This window comes from Heteronotia binoei, chromosome 20, assembly GCF_032191835.1.
Source record: "Heteronotia binoei isolate CCM8104 ecotype False Entrance Well chromosome 20, APGP_CSIRO_Hbin_v1, whole genome shotgun sequence".
In the NCBI taxonomy this organism is placed as follows: Eukaryota; Metazoa; Chordata; class Lepidosauria; order Squamata; family Gekkonidae; genus Heteronotia; species Heteronotia binoei.
Window position 1 is genome coordinate 8,037,122 of NC_083242.1, and position 26,697 is coordinate 8,063,818.

Here is a 26,697-nt window from a genome sequence, read left to right on the forward strand (position 1 = left end):
ACAGCCCTTCAAGTACTTGAAGATGGTGATCCTATCACTTCTCAACCACCTCCTCTCCAGGCTAAACATCCCCAGCTCCTTCAACCTTTCCTCATAGGACTTGGTCTCCAGACCCCTCACCATCTTCTTTCGCCCTCTTCTTGACATGTTCCAGCTTGCCTATATCCTTCTTGAATTGTGGTGCCCAAAACTGAACACAATACTCCAGGTGAGATCTAACCAGAGCAGAGTAAAACAATACCATCACGTCACGCAGTCTGAACACTAGACTTCTGTTGATTGCATTTGCCTTTTTAGCCGCAGCATCACACTGCTGACTCACGTCAGCAATCTTGCAGTCTTTGACCATCCAGTGAACAGATTGGGATCCCATAAGAGGCTTGTGGAATCACACCAAAGATCTTGGCAGTCTAGAAGCCTGTTTCCAAGAGCATTTTCCTCCAACCTTCCAACTAGCGAGGCCTGAAGACTGGCTTCTTGTGAACAGCTGTATTCAAATGCAGCAGTGTTCGAACTTGCTTAATGTAAAAGCCACACGGAATAAACCCCAGATGTCTGAAAGCCGCAAGATGTGAGCGTCAGAAGTTTGAGAGTCACAAGAAAGGAAAGCAGGCAGGCAGGCAAATAGATGGGGGAGGGAGGGAGATGTGGAAAGAAAGCAACTTTAACTTTAAATGCCTTCTACAAGCCGACTGATGGGGTGGGGGGTGGGGTTTGAGAGCCACACAATATGTGTGAAAGAGCCACATGTGGCTCCTGAGCCAGTTTGGCCACCCCTGTTCAAAGGTATACTTGTCTCTGAACATGGAGGCTCCATTTAATTGTCGCAGCTTATAGCTGTTAATAGACCCATTCTTCATAAGCCTGCCTGTATTTTTAGAAAGAGCCATCTAAGCTTGTGTCTGTCAGCAGACCTTGTAGCATCCTGCCTTTTCCCCAAAGGCCCAAACATAAGAAAAGCCCAGCTGGATCAGAGGAGTTGCAGGAGCTTCTTGGCTGTATCGTTAAGAACATAAGAGAAGCCATGTTGGATCAGGCCAGTGGTTCTTCTAGTCCAGTATCATGTCTGATATACTGGTCAACCGGAAGCCCCTGGAATAACCTTTCTCTGTTATTGCCCAAACTCCTAGGACTGGTATTAAGAGAGCCAGTTTGGTGTAGTGGTTAAGTATGCGGACTCTTATCTGGGAGAACTGGGTTTGATTCCCCACTCCTCCACTTGCAGCTGCTGCAATGGCCTTGGGTCAGCCATAGCTCTTGCAGGAGTTGTCCTTGAAAGGGCAGCTTCTGTGAGAGCTTTCTCAGCCCCACCTACCTCACAGGGTGTCTGTTGTGGGGGAAGAAGATAAAGGAGATTGTATCCGCTCTCTGATTTAGAGAGAAGGGTGGGGTATAAATCTGCAGTCTTCTTCTTCTAGAGTCACGCTGTGCTAATCTTGCATTCTAACCTCTGCACCACACTGTCTAGTGAAAGCCAGTGTGGCATAACAGATAGAGTGTTCAATGATCAAATAGCAAGTGATGTGAAAGAAGTCCACCCGGGGAGCTGCTGCCTGTCTGAGTAGACAATACTGACTTTGATGAATTGATTAGGCACGTTCATATGATTCTGGGAGACCAAAGTTCGAATCTCCGCTTCTATCATGGAAGCTCTCTGGGGTCACTTCGAGCCCATCACAAACTCTTGGCCTGGCCCACCTCACAGAGCTGCCGTAAGAAAGGGGGCAATCATAAAACGGCTGAACATAAGAGCCACATAGAATAAAAGTCAGATGTTTGCGCTGCAAGACATGAACGTCAGATGTCTGAGAGCCTCAAGGAAGGAAGGAAGGAAGGAAGGAAGGAAAATATATGGGAGGTGGAGGTGGAAAGAAATCAACTTTAAATGCATTTTCCAAGCTGCCTGCTGGCTTGGCTTGGAGAAATGATGCAAAGAGACAAATGCCTTCTCTAAGCTGGCCGATGGGGTGTTGGGGGCTTTGAGAGCAACACAGTATTTGTGAAAGAGCCCCAACTTGGCCTCCCCGGTTCTAAATCACATTTGAGTCCCAACTAGTGCAAAAAAGTGGGATAGAGAAATGCAAATCTCTAAATGCACCATGCCCGCGACTTTTCACATCCTCGCATCGTTTGTGTTTCCTGAAATGCTTTGGCAGCAAAACGGCAAACCGAATCTCTGCTTGCCTTTTGGCTTAACTCAACCGGTTGACCCTCAGCCATTAAGAAGAAATTTATTATCGGGGCTGTATTGACTATGAATGGATGGCATCGGCCAAAATAAACCACCCTGGGGGCAACGCTGCAGCCGCCGTGTTATGACAGAGCCATCTATTCAAAACCAGAGAGGCGACTTCCCCTGCCCTGAACGAAAGTTTGTTGTTTACATGCTCTGTAAATACACCCGGCGCCTCTGGAAACCGGGCGACCGTCAACGGCTTCAAGAAGCTAAGGGGAAAGTTCCATCAGGGACAGCTTTGCACGCTCGCTGGAAAAAGAAATGTGCTTGGATCTTAAGGAAACAGGATTGTTATTCTCCTTTGGGACTGGATTTCCGCTGGCGAGATGCCAGAGGGATTCCTTGCGTCCACGAGGGACCTCACTTGACCGTTGCGTAATCAGCCCAAAGCACCCAGCTGGGTTTTCGTGGGGGTCACGAATAATCCCTGCTCAGCCACTGCGCCGTGCTGGCTCACTGTTTGGGCGGTAGGAGAAGGGCACTCTGCTTATGGTCAGAGGAACACGGGTTTGGGTTATTAATTCACAAGAGATCAGAAATTTGGCGTTGAAAAATGGATCTCAGGGCAGGAATGGCAACCTGGATATGTCGGGCAGTGTCTTAAGGTGCGGCTTTGGCTCTGTGTGTATAAAATTCTTGCTTCTCGGCTACATCTTTAAGAACGTAAGAGAAGCCAAGTTGGATCAGGCCAGTGGCCCATCCAGTCTGACACTCTGTGTCACACAGTGACCAAAAAACCCAGGTGCCATCAGGAGGTCCATCAGTGGGGCCAGGACACTAGAAGCCCTCCCACTGTGCCTCCCCCCAAGCACCAAGAATACAGAGCATCACTGCCCCAGACAGAGAGTTCCATAAGAACATAAGAGAAGCCATCTTGGATCAGGCCAGTGGCCCATCCAGTCCAACACTCTGTGTCACATAGTGGCTAAAACCCAACTGCCATCAGGAGGTCCACCGGTGGGGCCAGGACACTAGAAGCCCTCCCACTGTGCCTCCCCCCAAGCACCAAGAATACAGAGCATCACTGCCCCAGACAGAGAGTTCCATAAGAACATAAGAGAAGCCATCTTGGATCAGGCCAGTGGCCCATCCAGTCCAACACTCTGCGTCACATAGTGGCTAAAACCCAGGTGCCATCAGGAGGTCCATCAGTGGGGCCAGGACACTAGAAGCCCTCCCACTGTGCCTCCCCCCAAGCACCAAGAATACAGAGCATCACTGCCCCAGACAGAGAGTTCAAACAATACGATGTGGGTCATAGCCACTGATGGACCTCTGCTCCAGATGTTTCTCCATCTGGCCTTAGGATAAAAGGATGTACTTCTTTACCCAAAGGGTGATTAACACATGGAATTCACTGCCACAGGAGGTGGTGGTGGCTACAAGCATAGACAGCTTCAAGAGGGGATTGGAGAAACATCTGGAGCAGAGGTCCATCAGTGGCTATTAGTCACAGCCTATTGTTGGATCTCTCTGTCTGGGGCAGTGATGTACTGTTTTCTTGGTGCATGGGGGGGGGCACAGTGGGAGGGCTTCTAGCCCCATTACTGAACTTCCTGATGGCACCTGTTTGTTTTTTGCCACTGTGTGACACAGAGTGTTGGACTGGATAGGCCATTGGCCTGATCCAACGCGGCTTCTCTTATGTTCTTACGTTCATGCTTGTAGCTATCCCCCCACACCCCCCCCCAAAAAAGTCTAACTTGAGTGATTTTGCAAGAATCAAATCTTGCTCCAGAATAAAAACAGCCTGGTGTGTGTGTGTGTGTGTGTGTGTGTGTGTGCGTGTGTGCATATGAGAAGCTATTCTGCAGGAAAGAAGACCGGTGCGTGAGAATTCATCCCCCTCTTCCTTCCCTGGAGAAAAACTTTCCGGCTCCTCTTTCTCCCAGGATTCAGCTCCTCTAGATCCCTGGATGGACACACGGAGAGACCGATGACCTCACAACGGCTGCCGTGACAACCAATTACGAAGTCACAAGCAGAGAGTGCCTGTAGCCAAGGGGAGGGGGGAGGAAAAGCCGTGGATCGGAGTACAGCAGGGAACAGTCGCTCTCTTCCACTTGCCTTGCCAAAGCATGTTCCTGGAGTTGGCCACTGCTCCATCCTAACATCTCCCCCAACCCCCACGTTGGGGGTTTTCCTGTCTCCCTTGCAGGATGCGACCTTCCCCGAAGAGCTCTCGGGGGCCGCTTGGTTGGTGAAGAGCCAGCGTCTGCATCCTGCCACGGTGATCCTTTTTCAAGCCGGACAACCCGGATCGAAGGGGGAGAGAGCATCATGTTAGTCAAAGAGTACCGGATCTGTATGCCCCTCACCACGGAAGAGGTAAGCGCGGCCCAGTTCTGGGGACCAGGGTGGCCGCGTGGGGAGGGCCGTCTTCGGTTGGGTTCCATGTTCCTTCTTTTTGGTGGAGGGGCTCCAGAACCTTGAACCTTGTCACTCTCATCCTGTTCTGGTACCCTTCTCCTCTCGAGGGGGATGCGGATCTAAAACAGAAACGGGTTAGTCTTGGCAGAACCGATCCGGATTGAGCGTCACTTCCAGTTCAGTTCTGGGGAAGGAGACATTCGCATGAGCGAGCATAGTTCTCTTCAAGGACAATTCTAGTTTTATTTTGTTTGGGGAGGGTAGCTGTGGGTCCCTACTTTGCCTGATATGGTAGAGTTCTTAGGCCCATTAAGGAAGGGCATGTGGTACAGCCCTCGCAGGCCTCTATCATGTCAGGGTGTTATTTCGTTTTGGGAGAGTAGCTGTGGATTCCTACTTTGCCTGCTGTGGTATGCTTCTTGCACTCGTTAAAGAAAGTCATGTGGTACAGTCCTCACGGGCCTATATCACATCAGGGAGTTTTATTCCATTTTGGGAGAGTAGCTGTGGATTCCTACTTTGCCGGCTGTGGTACGCTTCTTGCACTCGTTAAAGAAAGTCATGTGGTACAGTCCTCACGGGCCTATATCACATCAGGGAGTTTTATTCCATTTTGGGAGAGTAGCTGTGGATTCCTACTTTGCCTGCTGTGGTACGCTTCTTGCACTCGTTAAAGAAAGTCATGTGGTACAGTCCTCACAGGCCTATATCACGTCAGAGAGTTTTATTTCATTTTGGGAGGGTAGCTGTGGGTGTCTACTTTGCCTGATATGGTACAGTTCTTGCACTCATCAAAGAAAGTTATGTGGTACAGTCCTTATGGGCCTATATCACATCAGCGAGTTTTATTTCATTTTGGGAGGGTAGCTGTGGGTACCTACTTTGCCTGATACATTACAGTTCTTATGCTCGTTAAAGAAGGTCATGTGCCCACAAATGTTTTACTCGTAATTCAGCTGCAAGTTTATTCTCATTTTTACATCGTTTATGCTTTATACAATGATAATGTCTTTTATGCAACTATCAATGAAGCCATACAATTGGGGTGGGAAAAGTAAAGAAGGTCATGTGGTATAGTCCTCACAGGCGTATATCACATCAGGGTGTTTTTTTTTTCATTTTGGGAAGCGAGATTCAAATCCAGGAGTACCTTAGAGACATATGAGATATTTGGCTTTCAAGAGTCAAAACTCTTAACAAAGGGAGCTTTGAATCACAAAAGCTTATACAACGTATTTCTGCTTGGTCTCTAAGGCACTACTGGACTCAAATCCAGTTCTTCTAGGCTTATTGATTTGCTTCCCATTCAGATTCCCAGGCTGTCTTGCATTCAGACCTCGCAGCACCATCTGCCTTTAGTCTTTGCCCTAGGGCCAGCTTTGCCAGTGAAATCTCTCTCGGCTTGACTTTGCGAACGAAGATTTAAGAAAGGTGCAGTAGTCCACGTCTGCTGCAGGCTCGCTGGTGGCTGACAAGACCAATGCGGGACAGGCAGGTCCGGGCACAGTGGCTGCAGGGAAAAGTCTGATTTGGGGTTGGTGCTGTAGCAGTACGATTCTTCCTCAATTTCCTTTTGTCCTCAAGACCAGCTATGCGTGCGTTCTCAAAGGAAGAGACAGCCTGGTGGATGGTGTGCCTCCATGCTTTGCGATCTGAGGCTAGGTCAGACCACTGGTGATGGTTGATGCGACAGGTACCAAGGAACTTCTTCAAGGAGTCCTTGTACCTCTTCTTTGGTGCCCCTCTATTTCGATGGCCGGTGGAAAGTTCGCCATACAGGGCAATCTTGGGAAGGCGGTGGTTTTCCATCCTGGAAATATGCCCTGCCCAGCGCAGCTGCGTCTTCAACAGCAGTGCCTCGATGCTTGTAACCTCCGCCCGCTTGAGGACTTCAGTGTTGGTCGCAAAGTGTCTCCAGTGGATGTTGAGGATGGTGCGAAGGCAGCGCTGATGAAAGCGCTCAAGGAGTCGCAGGTGATGACGCTATAAAACCCACGATTCGGAGCCGTAGATGAGGGTTGTCATCACAACCGCTGCGTAAACATTGATCTTTGTGCCTTTTTTCAGATGCTTGTTGCTCCACACTCTTTTATGCAGTCGGCCAAATGCACGGTTTGCCTTTGCCAGCCTGCTGTCAATCTCCTTGTCGATCTTGGCGTCTGAGGAGATGATGCACCCCAGGTGAAATATCAGTCGCGCAAACCCCATTTCCTACTGAGCTAGACTTCCGATTTTCCTCCTAGTTCCATATTGTCTTCTCTGACTGCCTGTAACCCTTCGAGGTCCCCAGCAAAGATCGTTCCCAGTTCAGCATCATTGCCGACGAAACCTCAGACTTTGCACACACAACGTGTGAGTTCTGTAGCGCTGAACCGTGGCTGCTTTCTAGTATTACCCTTAATTGGGTTTTCTTAGAGTCTATGCTGCTGGCCCAGGGTTGGTAACCAACATTGCCGTTTCTCACAACTCGAAGCAGAGTCGGTCTGTTAATTCTCCTGTTTCGTAGCTTGGCTGAACTCTGACTTGCTCAAGAGTGTATCCTGAGCTAAAAGCCACATTTTGCGTTGCGCAGAGGAAGGAGAGAAGATATGTTAATGCTTGAGCACTCTACCCCTTGTTCCAGAAAACCTGGAAGTGCAAATAGTTGCCAAACATCTTGTACAGAGGTTTCAAGGTACCGTGCAAAGCCTTCTCCAATAACAGATTGGAATCCGCTTTGCCTGATATGATACAGTTCTGACATTCGTTAAAGAAGATAATGTGGTACAGCCCTCAAAGACTTCTATCATGTCAGAGGCTGGCAGTTTGAAAATAACAGCCTGACCTGCCAACAGAAAGCTAATACTGGGGGACTTTTGCATCCCGGTGTTTCACTTTCCAGTTTGATGAGAGCCCATTTGGTGTCGTGGTTAAGCGTGCGGATTCTTATCTGGGAGAACCAGGTTTGATTCCCCACTCCTCCACTTACAGCTGCTGGAATGGCCTTGGGTTCGCCATGGTTATCTCAGGAGTTGTCCTTGAAAGTGCAGCTGTTGTGAGAGCTCTCTCAGCCCCACCCACCTCACAGGGTGTCTGTTGTTGGGGGAGAAGCTATAGGAGATTGCAAGCCGCTCTGAGTCTCTGATTCAGAGAGAAGGGTGGGGTATAAATCTGCAGTCGTCTTCTTCCCAAACTATTTTACGGGACATTGTGATGGGCCTGTAGCTCAACTGGAACTGCGTTTCAGATTTGCCCCTGAATTACGCTCTCCACTACAACTGGCTCACGCTTTAGGGCACAAAGAGAAGACGTCTAGCAATTGAACTATAACGAGAAGAGAGAATGAAACAATCAGCAGATGTGAAGCTCGCACCCTGTCAAAGGTGTGCCAGCTCCCCGGGGGCGACTTTAATTATTCAGTTCTGGCGGGGGAGGATGATTGACGAACGGTTCATTCTCTTGCGAGGATCTTCTCTGCTCGTGGCTACAGGGCCAGTGTGCCCAGCCTGATACTGTGAAGTTTAAAATGGTATACATGTTGGATGGAGGGTGCACGTACGCACACCATACTGGATTGTAGTCCCTCCTCCCAGCTTCTAGCACCGTTTTCACAAGGAATGGCACTCAGTGCACCGTTTCAATTGTGTTTAGCTTCAGCGGGGCCGGCTGGACTTCTCTGCATGAGTCAGGAGGGGGCTTTCTCCTCCTTGCGATGACCGGAGGGCTGGTTGTCGGAGGCACTGCAGTGCCATGGTTACACGGACAAGTCTCATTGAGCTAACTGGATTTAAGCTGCAGAAGAAGATGAAGAAGAAGAAGATATTGGATTTATATCCCGCCCTCCACTCCGAAGAGTCTCAGAGCGGCTCACAATCTCCTTTACCTTCCTCCCCCACAACAGACACCCTGTGAGGTGGGGGGGGGGCTGGAGAGAGCTCTCACAGCAGCTGCCCTTTCAAGGACAACCTCTGCCAGAGCTATGGCTGACCCAAGGCCATTCCAACAGGTGCAAGTGGAGGAGTGGGGAATCAAACCCAGTTCTCCCGGATAAGAGTCCGCACACTTAACCACTACACCGCAGGCCGGCGGAGGGAATGGATCTCGCTTGGAATGGATCTCGCTGTCAACCCATGTGCATTTTCTTGGGCAATGGGATAAAGCAACTGCTCCGGCTTCTGAGGCTGGGCTACATGGAATAGGCCAGGGGTGTCAAACATGCAGCCCGTGGGCCAGATCAGGCTCCTGGACGGCTCCTATCAGGCCCGCAAGCAACTCACTGTTGTTGGCTTTCTTCCCTCTTTTGTGCTTCCTTCTGCATCACAGCTTGCTTTGCCGGGCTTGCTCAATCGCGCGGGAGCTACAGAGCAAAGCCTCTATTTGCTCCATTGGCTGACCAGCTCATGAAGCAACGTACATGCAAAAGCTCACAATGCCCAGCCATTTCATATTTTCCTCTGGGTCTTAAGCTCAAAGCATCGACCATGAGATTTCTGTAATGAATGTCAATACATCAAAAGTAGGTTTGCAGCTTTCACACCTGAACAGCCTACTCTAGATTGCTACAACACAGACGTCTCCAAATTTTGGTGCAGTAATTCAGAGGAAGAGATGTCAGTTGTCAGAGACTGATAAATAAACAAAATAGTGAAAGTGGGCTAATCTTTTAAACATGTTTTATTTTAAGGTGTTTTTTTTTTAAAAAAAACCTTTAACTTTGTCTGTGCCCTTTATAAAGTTTATATCTCCCCTACCTGGGATTACATTTTATGAGACCCGTGACCTGGCCCCACAAGGTCTCATTTATGTCAGATCCGGTCCTCAGAGCCAGTTTGGCACAGTGGTTAAGCGTGTGGACTCTTATCTGGGAGAACCAGGTTTGATTCCCCACTTCTCCACTTGCAGCTGCTGGAATGGCCTTGGGTCAGCCATAGCTCTGGCAGAGGTTGTCCTTGAAAGGGCAGCTGCTGTGAGAGTCCTCTCAACCCCACCTGCCTCACAGGGTGTCTGTTGTAGGGGAGGAAGATAAAGGAGATTGTGAGCTGCTCTGAGACTCTTCGGAGTGGAGGGCGGGATATAATCCAATATCTTCATCTACCTCACAGGGTGTCTGTTGTTGGGGGGGGGGAGGTAAAGGAGATTGTGAGCTGCCCTGAGACTCTTTGGAGTGGACGGCGGGATATAAATCCAATATCTTCATCTACCTTACAGGGTGTCTATTGTGGGGGAGGAAGGGAAAGGAGATTGTGAGCCGCCCTGAGACTCTTCGGAGTGGACGGCGGGATATAAATCCAATATCTTCATCTACCTCACAGGGTGTCTGTTGTGGGGGAGGAAGGTAAAGGAGATTGTGAGCCGCTCTGAGACTCTTCGGAGTGGACGGCGGGATATAAATTCAATATCTTCATCTACCTCACAGGGTGTCTGTTGTTGGGGGGGGGAAGGTAAAGGAGATTGTGAGCCGCTCTGAGACTCTTCGGAGTGAAGGGCGGGATATAATCCAGTATCTTCATCTACCTCACAGGGTGTCTGTTGTTGGGGAGGGGAAGGTAAAGGAGATTGTGAGCCGCCCTGAGACTCTGAAATTCGGGGTGGAGGGCGGGATATAAATCCAATATCATCATCTTCTCATAACAAATGCGCTTGACTTGCTTTTAAAAATGTTTTCAGGAATGTGCACAGGAACCACTTGGTAGGCCAACTTGGATGGAAGAGAGGTATCTTTAAGAGAGAAGAACAATCTCCGTGTTGCTCGACGCACACGCAGTTTGTTGAATGTGATGGCGGTGTTCTTAGTAAATTAGTAAACCCCTTCCCACCTCTGTGATGTGTGAAACGGATAGCTCCTGGTGATCTCTGCATATATATATTCAATTTGTAAGTCTCTTTGAGATTTCCCTTGTTCACCCTGAGATGCAAGACTCGAACCTGAGCCTCCCAGCTAAACGTTCCCGTGTCTGTGCTCTTGGACTGTGCAGACTTCCCTGTTTTCCCCTTTGTGAGCTCTCTGAGTTGTATGGGGTGTTGCTCCCTTCGCAGAGGAAATTCGACCCTTTTGATGCAAAACGGAAGATCAGAGCTTTGCATTTTGTTCCCGATGGATGGCGGAGGCAAATGATTTTTGCAAATTTTGGCCACTCTTGATTAGATGACATCTCTGCCCTTTTATCATTTCAAGGAGAGACGTTTCCAAAGGGGTCAAGCATTTTCCCCGTCTGGAAATATTAACAAATTTGGGGCTTTTGGGTGTAGAAAAAGGGCATCTAGGGAAGGGAATAATGAGAGAAGTTTATCAAATTAAGCCTGGTGGGAGAAAAGGGGATAAAAAAAGAACTTCTCCTCCCTCTCCTGTAATTGCAGAACGGGGGTGGCTGACATGTGGCTCTTTCACACTTGGTGTGTGGCTCTCAAAGACCCCACTGTCCTGTTGCCCAGCTTGGAGAAGGCATTTCTCTCTTTAAATCACTTCTCCAAGCCAAGCCAGCCAGCAGCTTGGAGAATGCAGTTAAAGTTGCTTTCTTTGCACCTCTCTCCTTTCTTCCTCCCCTCCATCTCTTTTCCTTCCTTCCTTCCTTCCTTCCTTCCTTCCTTCCTTCCTTCCTTCCTTCCTTCCTTCCTTCCTTCCTTCCTTCCTTCCTTCCTTCCTTCCTTCCTCCTCTCAAACGTTCTGACGTTCATGTCTTGCAGCTCTCAAACATCTGACAGTTATTCTATGTGGTTCTTACGTTCAGCAAGTTTGGTTCACCCCATTACAAAATTTAGGGGCACCTAGTAAAGTTGACAGTAGACTCGGGGATATGCGGCAGAAATCCCTCCTCTGCACAATACATGGTTTACCTGTGGAACTCACTGCCTCAAGATGAAGATACGACCTTTGATGATTTTGAAGGATGAGAAGGCAGATTCACGGGGGATAGATCTGTCCTCGGCCGCTATGGAACCTTCATGGTCAGAGGCAGTGCAACTCTGAATAGCTGCCACAAAATGGCGGCTGCAGGAGGCGGAGCCAGGCGCAGTCTGATTGCCACAGCTTCCCTTCAGTCACCCAGTGCAGATCCTGCTGCCGAAGCGACATTTTTTTAAAAAAAAATCTGCAAAGCCAATCAAATCTCCGTTGGCCAATCAGAAGCTTTGCTGGGCAAGAACCCCCACCTACTTCCTAAAAACATGTCGCCCCACCTACTTCCTAAAAGCACTTGGTGAGCACCAGAAAATGTGGCACCCTGATGCCTGCGGGTACCGTGTTGGAGACACCTGGCCTAGACACGTAACTCCAGCCCTCCTCCACAGTGCCTGGTTCTCGCTTCCCCGTTTTGTCTCCACAGTGACCCTATGAGGCGGTCAAGCCTGAAGGAGATGGCAACGGCCGGCCTAAACGTCAGCCGGCGAAGCTTCACGGCCGCGTCAGGATTCGAACCCCAGTTCTGTCCTGCATTCCTAACTATGACACTAATTGTGGCGGGCAGGGATGTGTGTGGACGGAGGGGCAAAAGGGATGTGGTGAACCGGGTTCCTTTCTTGGACACCCCCCCCCCCCATATCCGTGGGTCAGCTTGACAGCCGGCCTCCCAGGCTTCGCCTCTCCTAGAGCTTCCTGCCTCCTCACGTGAAAAAGCTGCAGTTGCCGTGGCAGCGTGCGTCATGGAAACTTCCTCCTCGGCAGGTCTGCGGAGAAACGGAAACCAAAGGTATGCAGTGGCGGCTCAGAGGGAGAGCTGGCCAGTGCTGGGGAGGCGAAGGCCGAGAAGTGGGGGGAAGGGTTCAGCCGGTAGACAGAAGCACGCAACTATCTAGTCGGCCGCCGCTCTCGAAAGAGGGTTGCCAACTTTGTCTTGGGAAATTCCTGGGGATTTGGGGACAGGGCCCAGGGAGGGAAAGTTGCACGACTGGGATGCAAGGCTGCAGAGTCTATCCTCCAAAGCAGCTGTTTTCTCCAGGAGAGCTGATCTACGTAGCCTGGAGGGAGGCTGGGAGGACTCAAGGTCTCACCTGGAGGTTGGCAACACACCCAGGAGGGGCACTCAGCCGACTGCCTGGGCAACGGGGAGGCCTCTTACAGACTGCGCCCAAGGGGTGTGTCTTCGCCCCAAGCGGGCCACAAAATGTGGTCACAAGAGGTGCCGTTGTCCTAAATTTGGGCTCAGTGCTGGGCAGACTTCTGCCCAGGGGAGAGCATACGGTTAGTCGGCAGATTTATGGGGGAGATGCAGAGAACCACAATCATGTGGACATTTACCCCACAGCTTACAAATCCCATGGGTTGAATCGGTGCCACTTCTCTACAGTGCCTAACGTGTATGCCTTTAAAAAAAATTCTAGTCCTCATTGTGACACTTGACGAAAAGAACTTTTGCTCTCGAAAGCTTATACCTTGATCTTGTTAGTCTGCTTAGACCTGTATCCAGTTGTTCTTATGGCCCTTTGTTCCAGTTTCCCTGTCCCTCCACCCTGCTTTGCCTAAAATGTTGCCTGCTGTGTATAGCTCCAGGCAACTGAGGCCTATCTGGAATCTGAACACTTCCTGTGTGCCCAACAAACCCCCTTCTTCAACCTTCTAACTGAGGGTAAGCAACCTGGGCTCGGTCCCCCAACCCCACAACCTCTCCAGTTCTGCAGCCAGTCCCTTTTTTCTAATGTAAAGATGCACCTTCCAGTTTGGTGTAATGGTGAAGTGTGCAGACTCTTACCTGGGAGAGCTAAGTTTGATTCCCCACTCCTCCACTTGCAGCCCCCGGAGTGACCTTGGGTCAGTCATAAGAACATAAGAGAAGCCATGTTGGATCAGGCCAACGGCCCATCCAGTCCAACACTCTGTGTCACACAGTGGCAAAAAATTTTATATATACACACACACTGTGGCTAATAGCCACTGATGGACCTGTGCTCCATAGTTTTATCTAAACCTCTCTTGAAGGTGGCTATGCTTGTGGCCGCCACCACCTCCTGTGGCAGTGAATTCCACATGTTAATCACCCTTTCGGTGAAGAAGTACTTCCTTTTATCCGTTTTAACCTGTCTGCTCAGCAATTTCATCGAATGCCCACGAGTTCTTGTATTGTGAGAAAGGGAGTCTTGTATTGTGAGAAAGGGAGACTCACAACTCTCCCTGAGCTGTTTTGTTAAGAGCAGTTCAGCCCCACTTACCTCACAGAGTGTCCGTTGTGGGCAGAGAAGGGAAAGGAGATTGTGAGCCGCACTGAGTGAAGGGCAGGGTATAAATCCGATCTCCTCCTCCTTCTCAGTTGTGCTAACTAAATGGAATCTCCAGGTTCAAGAACAGTCTGTCTCTCAATACTAGTTGAAGAGTAGGGGGAGAGAAGCCAGCCCAACCCATTTGGGGGTGACCTGGAAGCAGCTAACTAACGCAGCAGTCCCCAACCTTTTTGGCATCAAGGACCGGTTTTCGGGAAGACAATTTTTCCAGGGATCGGGGTGCGGGATGGTTTGGGGATGATACAATTGTGCACTGTATTTCTGTTTGTTCGGCATGGTGGTTAAGTGTGCTGCCTCTTATCTGGGAGAACCGGGTTTGATTCCCCACTCCTCCACTTGCAGCTGCTGGAATGGCCTTGGGTCAGTCATAGCTCTCGCAGAGCTCTCCTTGAAAGGCCAGCTTCTGGGGAGAGCTCTCTCAGCTCCACCCGCCTCACAGGGTATCTGTGAAGATAAAGGAGATTGTGAGCTGCTCTGAGACTCTGACATTTGGAGTTGAGGGCAAGATATAAATCCAATGTTTTCTTCTTCTTACATTGTAATATATAATGAAATAATTATACAACTCACGGCCCGGTTGCTAACAGACCACGGACTGATACCGGTCCACAACCCGGGGGTTGCAGACCCCTGGGATAACAGACCTTAGGTCTGATCCAGACACACATGTTGCGGAAAGAGCAAAGTGCCTCTGAGCATGTGCGAACAGGTCTTATCTTTTGCTTTCAGATGACACTAGGCGCTTACGAAACGCCTGCTTCACATATGTTATCTCTGCCATCCTGTTCAGGGAATGGATCTGTGTTGCCAGCTCTGTTTCACATCCTGCCCTTTAAGCAGGGGTGTTGAGCTAATTTGTTATGAGGGCTGAATCTGACATAAATGCGACCTTGTAGAACCGGGCCATGTTGGGTTGGGCCATGATGGGCCAGACCGCGTGTGTACCTATTTAAGATTAGGTAGCAGAGATATAAACTTTATAAAGGACACAGACAAGCACAATTAAATATTTTTTAAAAACACCTTCAAACGTGTTTAAAACATTAGCATTTGTTGGGTCTTAAAGGTGCTTTCTTTGCATCTCTCCCATGGGATCCAGGCAACTGGGCAAAGGAAGCTGTGGCTCTTTCCTTCCTTCCCCAGGGGACCTGGAGAGGGAGGAGCCTCAGCCAATAGAAGGAAGACAGGCTTGACTCAGTAGCTCTGGCAAAGCAAACTCTGCCTCCCCCCCTTTCTCCCCAAGGGAGGAGCCTCAGCCAATGGAGAAAATAGAGATTTTGCTCTGTTGTTCCTGTGCGATTGAGCAAGCCTGGCAGAGCAAGCTGTGATGCTTTCTTTGCATCTCTCCCATGGGATCCAGGCAACTGGGCAAAGGAAGCTGTGGCTCTTTCCTTCCTTCCCCAGGGGACCTGGAGAGGGAGGAGCCTCAGCCAATAGAAGGAAGACAGGCTTGACTCAGTAGCTCTGGCAAAGCAAACTCTGCCTCCCCCCCTTTCTCCCCAAGGGAGGAGCCTCAGCCAATGGAGAAAATAGAGATTTTGCTCTGTTGTTCCTGTGCGATTGAGCAAGCCTGGCAGAGCAAGCTGTGATGCTTTCTTTGCATCTCTCCCATGGGATCCAGGCAACTGGGCAAAGGAAGCTGTGGCTCTTTCCTTCCTTCCCCAGGGGACCTGGAGAGGGAGGAGCCTCAGCCAATAGAAGAAAGACAGGCTTGACTCAGTAGCTTTGGCAAAGCAAACTCTGCCTCCCCCCTTCCTCCCCAAGGGAGGAGCCTCAGCCAATGGAGAAAATAGAGGTTTTGCTCTGTTGTTCCTGTGCGATTGAGCAAGCCTGGCAGAGCAAGCTGTGATGCAAAAGGAAGCAAGAGAGAGGAAGAAGGAAGCCGATGACAGCCAGTTGCTTGGGGGCCTGATAGGAGTCCTCCAGGGGCCTGATTTGGCCCCTGGGCCACATGTTTGACACCCCTGCTTTACGGGATTGTCTGTTGTACATCCCACCTCCATTTTAATCCTCCCAACAACCCTGTGCGGTGAGTGAGGCAGAGGAGGGGGGGCTGGCCCATGATTGCCCAGGGAGCGATGTGAGGATCTGAATCCAGCTCTCCCCAGCATCATGCCTGCCTGATCTAAACTCAAATTTGGGAAGTGTGAAGGGGTGGGATTTGAGCTCAGTTCTCGCTTGGCAGGCTGTGCTGTAAACAGCAGGGTTGGGGTTGCAGAAAAGAGAGATTTGGCCCATTTCCAAAGTTGTGCAGTGTGTGGATGTGTGTATCATTGGGCCCCGAAAGGGCCAGCACTAGGACAGGGCCTCGTGGCCCACCCATCGGCAGCCGGAGAAGGAGAACGGGGTCTTTGTGTCCCCCTGGGGTCATCTGGCTTCCCAGGAGACTTACGGAAGGAATGGAATTCTTTTGCTGTGAGTGCCCTGGAGGGAGAGAGCCTGGGTAACCGCTGTAGATGATTACACAGCCTTCTAGCGGCCGTCCCACGCAGGCACGTCCGATGGAGCGGCCTCTCTGCGAGGCCGCACGAACTTGGCATTCGACAAGCCCTAATGTCTGTGCCCCCGAAACCGAAACAAGGCCTCATGACCTCACTTTTGCAAATCAAGTACATTTGTGGGTTTTGTCTTACACAGGGGTGGCCAAACTTGCTTAACATAAGAGCCACATAGAATAAACGTCAGATGTTTGAGGGAAGGAAGGAAGGAAGACAAATAGATGAGGGAGGGAGGAGGGAAGAGGAGATGGAAGGAAAGCAACTTTAACTTTAAATGCTTTCTCCAAGCCGCCCGGTGGCTTGGCTTGGAGAAGTGATTTAAAGAATGTCTTCTCCAAGCTGGCTGACGGAGCAGCGGGGGCTTCAAGAGCCACATAATATGTGTGGAAAAGCCACATGTGGCTCCCAAGCCGCAGTTTGGCCAGCCCTGGTCTCTGAGATTCAGAGTATAGAGCGGGATATAAATCCAATATCTTCTTCTTCATTGTGGGCCACAGATCTCGCTGTTCTAGACTTCCTTCCTAGGTACGCAGCCCCTATCTCTCCTCCCCACTTGGAGGTCTGATGTTGTATTCCAACGCTAGCGCTCAAGCTGTTGTGGATTCAGGGATAAGAGCATGACCAAGGCCCCACAGACCGTCCTTGGCGGAGCAGAGAGACAAAGCTCCCGTTTGTGTGCTTAGAGGCGGCGGTTGGAAGCCCAGCTGGCACTTTCCGGAAATCGGCTGCAAGTTTTCCCTGAATGAAAACACAGAGATGGGGAGAAAGACTAAGCAGTCAGAAAACACCAGAGATCTCCCTTGTTCCGTGAAAACAGTGTACTTAATTACACAAACACATGAAAAACACACAAAAACTAGTAATACTTATGGGGGAAAAGTCAAAATGTTATAACACACTGTTGCCAATAAATACAACGGTCAGAATAATATAAACAAACCACCAAGTTCCAATACAGTTCCAAAGAATATGTAAAGAATGTTCAACACTCAAGAGTGGTGTGAAGATAAATTCTCCAAATGTGCATAAAGTTGGTTCTTAGCGGAATTTCGATCGTTATACTTCCCGTTCTGATAAATATCTTTATCAAACTATCATCCTAACAACCAGGGCCTTTTTTTGTAGCAGGAACTCCTTTGCATATTAGGCCACACACCCCTGATGTAGCCAATCCTCCAAGAGCTTACAGGGCCGACTGTATGCTCCAGGAAGATTGGCTACATCAGGGGGGTGCGGCCTAATATGCAGAGGAGTTCCTGCTGCTGCAAAAAGCCCTGCTAACAACCTAGGAATATAAAAATAAAGAACATAGGTAGAAGCATCACTATCCAGTTAAAAATACAACAACGCTGCAATGGCTAAGAAGTAAACGTATGCTGCAAAAACCATACTTATTTAAGCCTGTACATTGAGGCGCTCAAAACTGTGTCTCAAGTTCAAAATATTTATTTTAATGCTTATCTCCAGAGCCTCACGGCCTCTGTCAGGGGTGGAATTCTGGCAGGAGCTGCTTTGCATATTAGGCCACACTTCCCCGATGCAGCCAATCCTCCAAGAGCTTACGAGCATCTTTTTTGTAAGCTCTCGGAAGATTGGCTCCATCAGGGGTGTGTGGCCTAATAGGCAAAGGAGCTCTTGCTAGAATTCCGCCCTTGAACCTCTGTAACATTCACGACTCAGTGCTACACATTTCCGGCTGGACTAGTCACTCTCGATTAAAGTTGTCCCCCTCCATACTTCACATAGATATAATGTAACACAGGTGCTGCAAGTTTTCCTTGTGCAACCGTGGAGGCCAGGAAGCTAATTTGGGTACTGGGGGGATTTAAAAACCAAATCGGGACGTGTCGTCTGTGAAGTGCCATGTCGGAACAGCCGCAGCTCCGAGAGAGGCGGGTGCCAGTACAGTCTCCTTGTTCTTTAGCATCGGATGACTCATTTGGCAGGGGGGGGGAGTTTTTGCAGGGCGAACAGGGACGGTTGTTCCAGAGAAGGTTGTGCGCCTTGCCGCGGAGCAAAGCGGGGCGTGAGATTTTTTGAGCTGGAAGTGCTGCTCGAGTGTTACTAGCCGTAAGTAGTAAGGCGAGCGGCGCACGCGGGCACTGCCCGAAATGTTTGGCCGCCTGATGTCGAGGGGCGAGGCTGTGCAGCGCTTTGATTTCCAGCAGTGGGGGTTGGACTTGAAGAAGGGCCAGCTGTTCCGCTAGACAAACTAGGCGCTTGCCTAGGGTGCCAGCCCTGGAGGGACACCCCGACTTTTTTGTTTAAAAAAATTCCTTCTCCTCCCTCCCCGAATCTCTGCTGTCTTCCCCCCTTGCCTTGCTGCAGCTTCCCCCCGCCTCCTTCTCGTCCTCGATCGCTGCTGGGCATGTTTAGCCTGGAGAGGAAGCGGCTGAGAGGTGATAGGATCACCATCTTCAAGTCCTTGAAGGGCTGTCATAGAGAGGAGGGTGTGGAATTGTTTTCTGTGGCCCCGGAAGGTAGGACCAGAACCAATGGTTGAAATTGAATCAAAAGAGTTTCCGGCTCAACATCAGGAAGAACTTCCTGACCGTTAGAGCGGTTCCTCAGTGGAACAGGCTTCCTCCTCGGGAGGCGGTGGGCTCTCCTTCTTGGAGGTTTTTCAACAGAGGCTAGATGGCCATCTGACAGCAATGAAGATCCTGTGAATTTAGGGTGAGGTGTTTGTGAGTTTAGATTGGTCCTCAGTGAACAGGCTTCCTCCTCGGGAGGTGGTGGGCTCTCCTTCCTTGGAGGTTTTTCAACAGAGGCTAGATGGCCATCTGACAGCAATGAAGAGCCTGTGAATTTAGGGGGAGGTGTTTGTGAGTTTAGATTGGTTCCTCAGTGGAACAGGCTTCCTCCTCGGGAGGTGGTGGGTTCTCCTTCCTTGGAGGTTTTTCAACAGAGGCTAGATGGCCATCTGACAGCAATGAAGAGCCTGTGAATTTAGGGGGAGGTGTTTGTGAGTTTAGAGCGGTTCCTCAGTGGAACAGGCTTCCTCCTTGGGAGGTGGTGGGCTCTCCTTCCTTGGAGGTTTTTAAAGAGAGGCTAGATGGCCATCTGACAGCAATGAGGATCCTGTGAATTTAGGGGGAGGTATTGGTGAGTTTAGAGCAGTTCCTCAGTGGAACAGGCTTCCTCCTGGGGAGGTGGTGGGCTCTCCTTCCTTGGAGGTTTTTAAAGAGAGGCTAGATGGCCATCTGACAGCAATGAAGATCCTGTGAATTTAGGGGGAGGTGTTTGTGAGTTTCCTGCATTGTGCAGGGGGTTGGACTAGATGGCCCTGGAGGTCCCTTCCAACTCTATGATCCCATGATTCTATGATTCCCTTTGCTGCTGCTTCTCCCCGCCGCTGGAGTATGAAGGGGTGGCAGGGAGAGTGAGGACAGGGCAGGAGCGGCAGGAAGCAAGGTTGCCTGGGGCGGTGCAGGTCCTGGGGCGGCCCTAACTAGAAGGAAATCGACCCAGGTGGGAGGCCGTGTTGCTCTGAAGCCAGAACATAGTTCGAGTCCAGGGGCACCTTTAAGACCAACACCGTTTTATTCAAGGTGTGAGCTTTTGCGCAAATGATCACTCCTTCAGCTGCAACATAGAAGGAGAGTTAACTTATCAGGGGCACCTTGCAAAGAACTTGTTCTCATTTATTTGCAAATTTCTACCCAGCATTCCCAGAAAAAAATGGTTTGCCCAGGGGTGGCCAAACTGTGGCTCAGGAGCCATATTGTGTGGCTCTTGCAAACCCTCCACCCCACCTTCTTCAGCTAGCTTGGAGAAGGCATTTGTCTCTTAAAATGTCTTCTCCAAACGAAGCCAGCCAGCAGCTTGGAGAATGCCATTTAAAGTTAAGGTTGCTTTCTTCCCACCTCTCCCTCCCTCTCCCCCATCTATTTTCCTTCCTTCCTTCCTTCCTTCCTTCCTTCCTTCCTTCCTTCCTTCCTTCCTTCCTTCCTTCCTTCCTTCCTTCCTTCCTTCCTTCCTTCCTTCCTTCCTTCCTTCTTTCCTTCCTTCCTTCTTCCTTCCTCCTCTCCTTTTCTTTCTTTCTTTCTTTCTTTCTTTCTTTCTTTCTTTCTTTCTTTCTTTCTTTCTTTCTTTCTTTCTTTCTTTCTTTCTTTCTTTCTTTCTTTCCTCCCTCCCTCCCTCCCTCCCTCCTCTCTCTCTCTCTCTCTCTCTCTCTCTCCCTCCCTCCCTCCCTCCCTCCCTTCCTTCCTTCCTTCCTTCCTTCTTCCTTCCTTCCTTCCTTCCTTCCTTCCTTCCTCCTCCTCCTCCTTTTCTTTCTTTCTTTCTTTCTTTCTTTCTTTCTTTCTTTCTTTCTTTCTTTCTTTCTTTCTTTCTTTCTTTCTTTCTTTCTTTCTTTCTTTCTTCCTTCCTCCCTCCCTCCCTCCCTCCCTCCCTCCTCTCTCTCTCTCTCTCTCTCTCTCTCTCTCTCTCTCTCCCTCCCTCCCTCCCTCCCTTCCTTCCTTCCTTCCTTCCTTCCTTCCTTCCTTCCTTCCTTCCTTCCTTCCTTCCTTCCTTCCTTCCTTCCTTCCTTCCTTCCTTCCCGCCTGCTTTCAAACATCTGATGTTCATGTCTTGCAACTCTCAAACATCGGACGTTTATTCTGTGTGGCGCTTACTTTAAGCAAGTTTGGCCACCCCTGGGTTTGCCGTTCGCTTAAGTTTGTGGTCGCTGGTTGGGAGGGATGGGGGCTCAGTGGTAGAGCATCTGCTTGGTAAGCAGAAGGTCCCAGGTTCAATCCCCGGCATCTCCATCTAAAAATGCTCCAGGCAAATAGGTGTGAAAAACCTCAACTTGAGACCCTGGAGAGCCGCTGCCAGTCTGAGTAGACAATACTGACTTTGATGGACCCAGGGTCTGATTCAGTATAAGGCAGCTTCATATATATGTTCATATGCTGTGCCTAGAAAATCTATTTGTGTTATTTCAGAGCGGACTTTATCGCTAAATATTTGGGACTGCTAGACACTTTTCAAACATGGGCTGAAGGTGTCTGTTCTGTGTATAGCAAAAAGGGGTGCACAACTGGACGCAACTCACAGGCCCCTGGGTTTTGTGTGTGGGAACATCCCGGCGGTTCGGCATTGCTCTTGGCATGCTCCAAGGGACTTTGGAAGGGATGTCAATCCCCAATTCGCTGTGCGAGCGAGCCAAAATTTCACGCAGGCATCTCCAGAACATTTTAACCATCCGACGAAACGCGGCTAAGCATCGTTCCAGCAATTAGAGCCGTGACAAGCGTCGCCGGGAAAATAATGAAATTATGATTGTGTGGAATCGTTTTTCGGAGGAGCGTGCTTCCCCTCCCCCGTCTTACTTACCGAGTGCAAAAGTCACGTTTTTGTTCCCCGCGAGGTCTTTTGTCTAGAGCCCTCTTTGCCAAGTGCAAGCTGGGAGAGAATGCTAAAAAAAAAAAAAAAAGCTAAATGCTGTGTCTTACGCATCCTTGGAAAAAAGCCCCGTAAGGGTGAGGCAGTGATCCGGCCACGATCCACACACGCCCAAATTAGACCTGCCTTAGCTGGTCTCCGGTTTGATTTGTCAGAGCGACAAGGCCAATTAGAGTGGGTTAGAAATATTTCCTGGAAGACACATCTTTTCAAATATTTCCCAGGAAACCTTTTGATTGTGTGAATGCCCCCCCCCCTTTTTATGCCTATCTATTCAGTACATTTTTATCCCAGTTCAGTACATTTTTATCCTCGCAGCAACCCTGTGAGGTAGGTTGGGCTGAGAGAGCAACTGGCCAAAAGTCACCCCAGTGAACATCATGGCTGACTGGGGATTTGAACCCAACTCTCTGCGGTTCTAGTTAGATGACGACGACGATGATATTGGATTTATATCCCGCCCTCCACTCCGAATCTCAGAGCGGCTCACAATCTCCTTTATCTTCCTCCCCCACGGCAGACACCCTGTGAGGTGGGTGGGGCTGAGAGAGCTCTGATAGAAGCTCCCCTTCAAGGACATCTCCACTGTGGCTGACCCAAGGCCATTCCAGCAGGTGCAAGTGGAGGAGTGAGGAATCAAACCCGGTTCTCCTCAATAAGAGTCAGCACACTTAACCACCACACCAAACTGGCTGTAACCACTACACAATGCCAGCGTTCTCCACCTTTTGATGCTCTAGCCCCATACCTTTGGCGCCTGTCCCCCTTTTCCTCAATTGCGTCAAGAGGTGGACCCAGCCACGTGGCCAATCAGCACTGGCACCTCTTGAGGGCAAGCGAAGGCAGTAGAGAGTGGGAGCCAAAGCACGTTTTAAGTGCCAAAAAAAATTCATTTTAAAATGGAGGCGTTATTTGACAACTCGGTGGGGGGTGGAGAGAGAGAACCAAGGGAGTTGTGTCAGTTCAACCCTCTCCATATTTCGTTTGAGCGCACCGTTTTGTCTGTGGGTGAGATTTGCCCGTCGCTTCTTTGTGCTCCTCGTTTTTCTCCCCTGCTTCTGTGGATACCTGAATTCCTCCCACACCTGCGGAATCGAGAATAAAAGCTACCTTGTAGTTGTTGTTTAGATGGGGGGAAACAGGGCTGAGTTTTTGGTTTGTGTGTCATTCTTCTGTGCGTCTCCCTGTTCTTTTATTATCTTTTGAGAGCTCGTTCTGACTGGCATTATTGACTGGTACGGTCCTCTTCTGGAGCAAGGGGTGCCCTACCTGTATCACACAGGTATGGATTTGCACGAAAGAATTTCTGTTGGCAAGTGTGTCTTGTCCAGGGGTGGCCAAACTTGCTTAAAATAAGAGCCACATAGAATAAACGTCAGATGTTTGAGAGAAGGAAGGGAAATACACAGATGGGGAGGTGGAAAGAAAGCAACTTTAGCCTTAAAAATGCCTTCTCCAAGCTGGCCAACAGGGTGCTGGGGGTTTGAGAGCCACATAACATGTTTGTAAGAGGCCACATGTGGCTTTTGAATCGCTGTTTGGCCACACCAGTCTTGTCCAATTCAAATCCAGCTTGAGGCACTTCTCTACAGACGCATGAATTCCTTTCTGACAAAAGCCTCCCTGTGAGAAACTTGAGGTGAATGCTCTCCTCGTGAGGGGCTTTCGTTGTTGCCTCAGTTCACGAATAGCGTTCTGTGGTGAATCGGGATCCCACCTTTGCCTCAAACTCGCCCCGGACATCACAGGCAACTTCTTCCTAGCAACGATGCTCTTCAGTTTCCTCTCAGATGCATGGGCCTGCTTGAACTCAAAAGGCAAAGGCTCTCTGTGCATGCCCAGAGGTCTTTCAGTGATCGTGTCAGGTGTTCCGAGGTTGCACCCCGGCATGGCTCACAGATCTGAGGGCCGCACCTTGTCCCTCCAGCTCCGCCTGACGGCTGGAGACGCCAGATGGTCGGTGATCTCTCAGCCTGCGGGTGATTCAGTCCCGCTTCTCCGTGCGCCAGGCTAAAAGTAGCTCATTTCAACACTAGTCTGTGTTTCTTGCTCGGGCTGAGCAAACAGCCCTGGTTGTCGTATTTGGGATTTGCCGGGGCCTGGCAGCTTTCTGGGAGCCAATGTTTACTCTGTGAATACGGTTCCCCCTTCCTGTAAGCGTTCCTCAGTCAGTCAATAAAACAACTTCTTGTTGCTGGCGGAACTAAAAAAAAATCTCCTATTTGATTAAGGAGCCAGAAAACGCCAGTATTGTATTGGTTTACTTCAGTTGTACCCTCTCTTTCTCCAAAGTGGAGACCCAAAACATCTTTACAGAATTCTCCGTTCCTCCGTTTTATCCCCTGCGAGGTGGGTTAGGCTGAGTGTGTGTGACTAGCCTAAGGTCACCCCACCGAGCTTCCATGGCGCATGTGGAGATTTGAACCCAGGTCCCTCAGATCCCAATCCCGTCACTGTTAAACACTGCATCACACCTGTCTTATTTGTGCTGGGACATTCTTGTCTCCAGGTAACCTCCATCTTTGGCCTGCAAAGGGGCTCTTGCATTTCAAAATGCAGATTTCTGTCCCTCATGAAGAAAGGTCACAGAGGTTTAGGGTTGCCAATCCTCAGGGGTGGGCAGGGGACCCCCCAGTTTGGAGGCCCTCCCCCCGCTTCAGGGTCATCCGAAAGTGTGGGGGGAAAATATCTGCTGAGCACTCCATTATTCCCTATGGAGACCGATTCCATAGGGCAAGGGTGGCCAGCAGTAGCTCTCCAGATGTTTTTGCCTATAACTCCCATCAGCCCCAGCCATTGGCCATGCTGGCTGGAGCTCATGGGAGTTGTAGGCAGAAAACATCTGGAGAGCTACTGTTGACCACCCCTGCCATAGGGTATAATGGAAAATTGATCTGTGGGTATCTGGGGCTCTGGAGGGGCTGTTTTTTGGGGTCGAGGCACCAAATTTTCAGCATAGCATCCGGTGCCTCTCCTCAACCCCTCCCCAAAAGAAGGTGCCCCTATCCATTATTTCCAAATGGAGGGAAGGCATTTAAAAGGTGTGAGATCCCTTTCAATGTGATGGCCAGAACTCCCTTTGGAGTTCAACAGTGCTTGTCGCACCCTTGTTCCTGGCTCCACCCCCAAAGTCTCCAGGCTCCACCCCCAAAGTCCCCAGCTATTTCTCGAAATGGACCTGGCAACCCTCCTTTCGACGTGCCTTCTGATTTGCACCTGACCCAGTGTCTGCAGCACACACAGCATGGGCTTTGTTTTCTCCCCCCCCCCCCCCTTTGCATTTTAAACTTTTGCAAACTGCCTGGAGGGGAGGGCTTTAAAAAAAAAACCCTGAAGGCACAGGGAGGAAACAAAAACATTGAAAGTAAACACAACATGGAGTACCTTGACAACTGGGGCCTCCCAGGCTAGGAGAAGCCAAGGTCATTTGTAGCTGTCAGCCCAGCTAGTATGGGCTTCCCTAGCAGTCTCCGGCCTTGACCTGACTTCCTGGCAGTCTCCCGTGCTTGCCAATACGCGCGAGAGGCCTTTTGCTGCTAGGGTTGCCAAGTCGAATTCAAGAAATATCCGGGGACTTTGGGGATGGAGCCAGGAGACTTGGGGGTGGAGCCAGGACACTTGGGGGTGGAGCCAGGAGACAGAGTGTGACAAACAGAATTGAACTCCAAGGGGGAGTTCTGGCCATCACATTTATAGGGACTGCACTCTTTTTAAATGCCTTCCCCCCGTTGGAAATAATGAAGGATAGGGGCACCTACCTTGGGGGCTCATAGAATCGGACCCCCTGGTCCAATCTTTTTGAAAGTTGGAGGGTATTCTGGGGAGAGGCACCAGATGTTATGCTGAGAGTTTGGTGCCTCTGCCTCAAAACACAGTCCCTACAGAGCCCCAGATCCCCACAGAGCAATTCTTCATTGTAACCTATGGGAATCGGTCTCCACAGGGAAAAATGGAAGTGCCCAGCAGACATTTCCCTCCCCCCTTTGCTTTCTGATGACCCTGAAGTGGGGGGAGGGCCTCCAAACCGGGAGATCTCCTGCCCCCACCTGGGGATTGGCAACCCTATTTCCTGTACCCAGCCTGTGGTCACCAGCACGGGTCTGGCAGCCAGCCTGCCGGAGGGGAAACCGGGTCTGCCAACACCATCTGAGTCCCATCTGCTCTCCCGGATGCACTGGAGATCCGTCTCCATTACGTGTGTGCTGTAGGGCTGTTGTCTCAAGGGGGCATGTGGCGCCCTGGAATGAAAGGCGGGGGTTTCCTGTATATCTGGGAGGGGGTACAAGAAAAGCTTGTTTGCTTAGAAAACTATTCCTGGACCCATGGAGGTGGATGGCAACGTAAGAACCTAAGAAGAGCCCTAAGAAGAGATCTGACCGGCTGTCCTTCTAGTCCAGCATCCTTGTCTCACACAGGGACCAGCTAGTTCCTCTGGAGGACCAACACCCGGGCAGAGAGGCCAAGGCCATTCCTGATAGTAAGTGCGTCAGAAGAGCCTTGCTGGATCAGACCAGTGGTCCATCTAGTCCAGCATTCTTGTCTCACACAGGGACCAGCTAGTTTCTCTGGAGAGCCAACAACAGGGCAGAGAGGCCAAGGCCTTTCCTGATATTAAGAACATCAGAAGAGCCCTGCTGGATCAGACCAGTGGTCCATCTAGTCCAGCATCCTTGTTTCATACAGTGGCCAACCAGTTATTCTGGAGGGCCAACAACAGGGCAGAGAGGCTGAGGCCTTCCCCTGAGAAGAACATCAGAAGAGTCCTGCTGGATTAGGATAGTGGTTCATCCAGTCCAGCACCCCATCTCACACAGTGGCCAGTCAGTTCCTCTGGAGGGCTATCAACAGAGGAAAGAGGCTGAGGCCTTCCCCTGAGAAGAACATCAGATCAGACCAATGGTCCCTCTACTCCAACATCCTGTTTCACACAGTGGCCAGCCAGTTCCTCTGGAGGGCCAGCAACAGGGCAGAGGCCGAGGCCTTCCCCTGAGAGGAACATCAGCAGAGTCCTGCTGG

The 26,697-nt window shown here is 50.2% G+C and overlaps 1 protein-coding gene across 1 annotated transcript in view; it reads left to right on the forward strand.

The window, feature by feature from the left end:
• Positions 1 to 4,310: 4,310 nt before the first annotated feature.
• Positions 4,311 to 26,697, forward strand: part of LOC132588489 (cytoplasmic phosphatidylinositol transfer protein 1-like) — a 56,741-nt gene continuing 34,354 nt past the window's right edge. The window contains exon 1 of the mRNA XM_060260889.1: positions 4,311 to 4,564. Within this exon, the coding sequence (XP_060116872.1) occupies positions 4,517 to 4,564 (48 nt within the window). The 5' untranslated portion in view covers positions 4,311 to 4,516. The remainder of the gene's footprint in view (positions 4,565 to 26,697) is intronic.